This window comes from Octopus bimaculoides, unplaced genomic scaffold (assembly GCF_001194135.2).
Source record: "Octopus bimaculoides isolate UCB-OBI-ISO-001 unplaced genomic scaffold, ASM119413v2 Scaffold_225866, whole genome shotgun sequence".
NCBI classification, from domain to species: domain Eukaryota; kingdom Metazoa; phylum Mollusca; class Cephalopoda; order Octopoda; family Octopodidae; genus Octopus; species Octopus bimaculoides.
In genome coordinates, this window is record NW_026359938.1 from 235 (window position 1) to 2692 (window position 2458).

Sequence of the window (2458 nt, forward strand, 5' to 3'; positions counted from 1 at the left end):
GTGCAGCAATATCAAAGGCATGTTAACTAGGAAGTTAGTTTTTGTATTTTGCAGATGTTCAGTTGCAATAAACACTGTAAACAAACAGGAAACAACTTCTGTCTCATTCCAGGGAGAAAAACTAGATGTAGTTGATAGCTTCTGATATCAAGGTGACCAAGTTAGTAGTTGGGGTGGGTGCACTGAAAGTGTAGCTGCTAGAATAAGAATAGCCTGAGCAAAGTTCAGAGAGCTCTAACATCTGCTAGTGACACAGGGTCTCTCTCTCAGAGTAAAAGGCCGTGACTGCTGAGGACATGTGTAAGCTCGCAAGGAATGAAACCAGTATGCACCAATGGATGAGTAATGTCAGTGTGCATACCCGACAGAGTGTAAGTATCTTGAGAGAAAAGTTGAACATAAAAAGCATCAGTTGTGGTATGCAAGAGACACGGTTGAGCTGGAATGGACATGTGGCGAGAATGGATGAGGATAGCTGTGTGGAAAAGTGCCACACCCAAGCGGTTGAGGGAACCTGTGGAAGAGGCTGGCCTTGGAAGACCTGGGATCAGGTAGTGAAGCACGACCTCTGAACATTAGGCCTCACCAAGGCAATGACTTGTGACTGAGATTTTTGGAAATATGCTGTGTGTGAGAAGACCCGGCAAGCCAAGTGAGACCAAAATCCAAGGCCTCTGCCAGGGATGTAGCCAGCCCACTTACGCATAACATTCCTTCCTTCAATGGACACTAAACTCCACTTGCGAAGACCTGTTGAGGCAAGTGAAATCGAAATCAAACTAGATTTGTAGGAACACTAAACTTGGCTTGTGAAGACCTGTTGGGGCAAGCGAAATCATGATGGCACCTGTACCAGTGGAGAACTAAGAGCACCGTCTCAGCGCAATCGTTGCCAGAGCAACTGTCCGGCTTACGTGCCACCAGCATGTAAATAGCACCAGTGTGATCGTTACCAATGTCGCCTTCCTGGCACTTGTGCCAGTGGCACGTGAAAATACTTTCGAGCGAGATCGTTGCTAGTGCCGATGGACTGGCTCCTGTGCAGGTGGCACGTAAAATACCCCATTTTGAGCATGGCCATCGCCAGTACCCGCCTGACTGGCACGTAAAAGCACCCACTACACTCTAGGAGTGGTTGGCGTTAGGAAGGGCATCCAGCTGTAGAAACTCTGCCAAATCAGATTGGAGCCTGGTGTCGCCTCCTGGTCCACCAGTCCTCAGTCAAATCGTCCAACCCATGTTAGCATGGAAAGTGGATGTTAAACGACGATGATGATGATGATGTACATATATACATACATGCATATATGGGTACAGGACATCACAAACAGTGCAAATGACATGAATTACGTGAAGAAATGTGTTAAATACATAAAGAAGAATAAAAATGGAAAATAGCACAAGTAAACACAGAGCAAGGGCCATTCATAATTTGTCAGCTGTCTATCTACTCCTCATTTTGAGCATTCAACGGCAACGTGAGTCTTCAAAGATTCTTCAAAGTACCATAAATTGTGAACTAAAATTCAGGATTTATGGAATGTCAAAGTTGGGAACAAAAACATGACATTGGCAACATACAAGGAAACTGAATGAAAACAAACATGGAGGGTTGTTAGACCTGATCGAGATGAAAATAGTGAATGCTATATATACACACATACACACATATATAACTATATATATATGCATATCTATATGGATTCCATAACATAATCATTGTTTTCCCTGTGTCATCTTTTTTGTTGTTTATATGTATATATATAATTCTTTTTGCACTCAGCTCAAAAATCCTCTTTTATTCATTGTTTCTAAATGTCTTTAAATCTGCTCTGCTCCCTTTATTTGCTGGTTTTTTGATAGTTTATATGTTTTGTTTTATTATAGGTAAAGGGAAGCAAGTTGAAGCCCTAAATATTTTGGCAGCTGGTTTCTTGCGTGGCGGACTTGGCTTTTTAAAAAGCTCTGCTGCTGGAGAAATGATCAAAGGTAGTGGACATGTGAACCGAGAAATTAGAGTTGGTGTCACACATGTAAGCATCTCAATACTGTACACTCACCTTATTTTCTAGAAAATTGATAATTTCTTTATTATTGCATTTAGCCAGGGTCAATAATTATTTAAAAGCGACAAAATTCACTTTTTGGAACCTTATCTGCTATTTTCCTGTAATTAAACAAAAGTAAGATTAATATCACTTGGTAGAATACTGATTCATTGTTTGTAGCTTTTCCACATCAGAGGAATTTTCGGCAGATTTTGCTAACAAAATGCTATTTTACAGTTTTGCTTCTATTTACCTAATATTGTATATTTGGGTCTCTGTTTTTCCTCTCTTTGTGATTGAATTCATTGACAGGATATGAAGCACCGACCTGTTTTGATCCCACCTTATCTGATTTTCCTGCAATGAAAGTTGAATGTTCTTTATATATATATATATATATATATATATAT

At 40.3% G+C, this 2458-nt stretch overlaps 1 protein-coding gene across 1 annotated transcript in view; it reads left to right on the top strand.

Annotated features, from left to right (window-relative positions):
• Nucleotides 1-1853: 1853 nt before the first annotated feature.
• LOC106882654 (HEAT repeat-containing protein 5B) overlaps nucleotides 1854-2458 on the top strand; it is an 8500-nt gene continuing 7895 nt past the window's right edge. Inside the window, exon 1 of the mRNA XM_014933405.2 lies at nucleotides 1854-2033. Coding sequence (XP_014788891.2) covers nucleotides 1869-2033 — 165 coding nt within the window. The 5' untranslated portion in view covers nucleotides 1854-1868. The remainder of the gene's footprint in view (nucleotides 2034-2458) is intronic.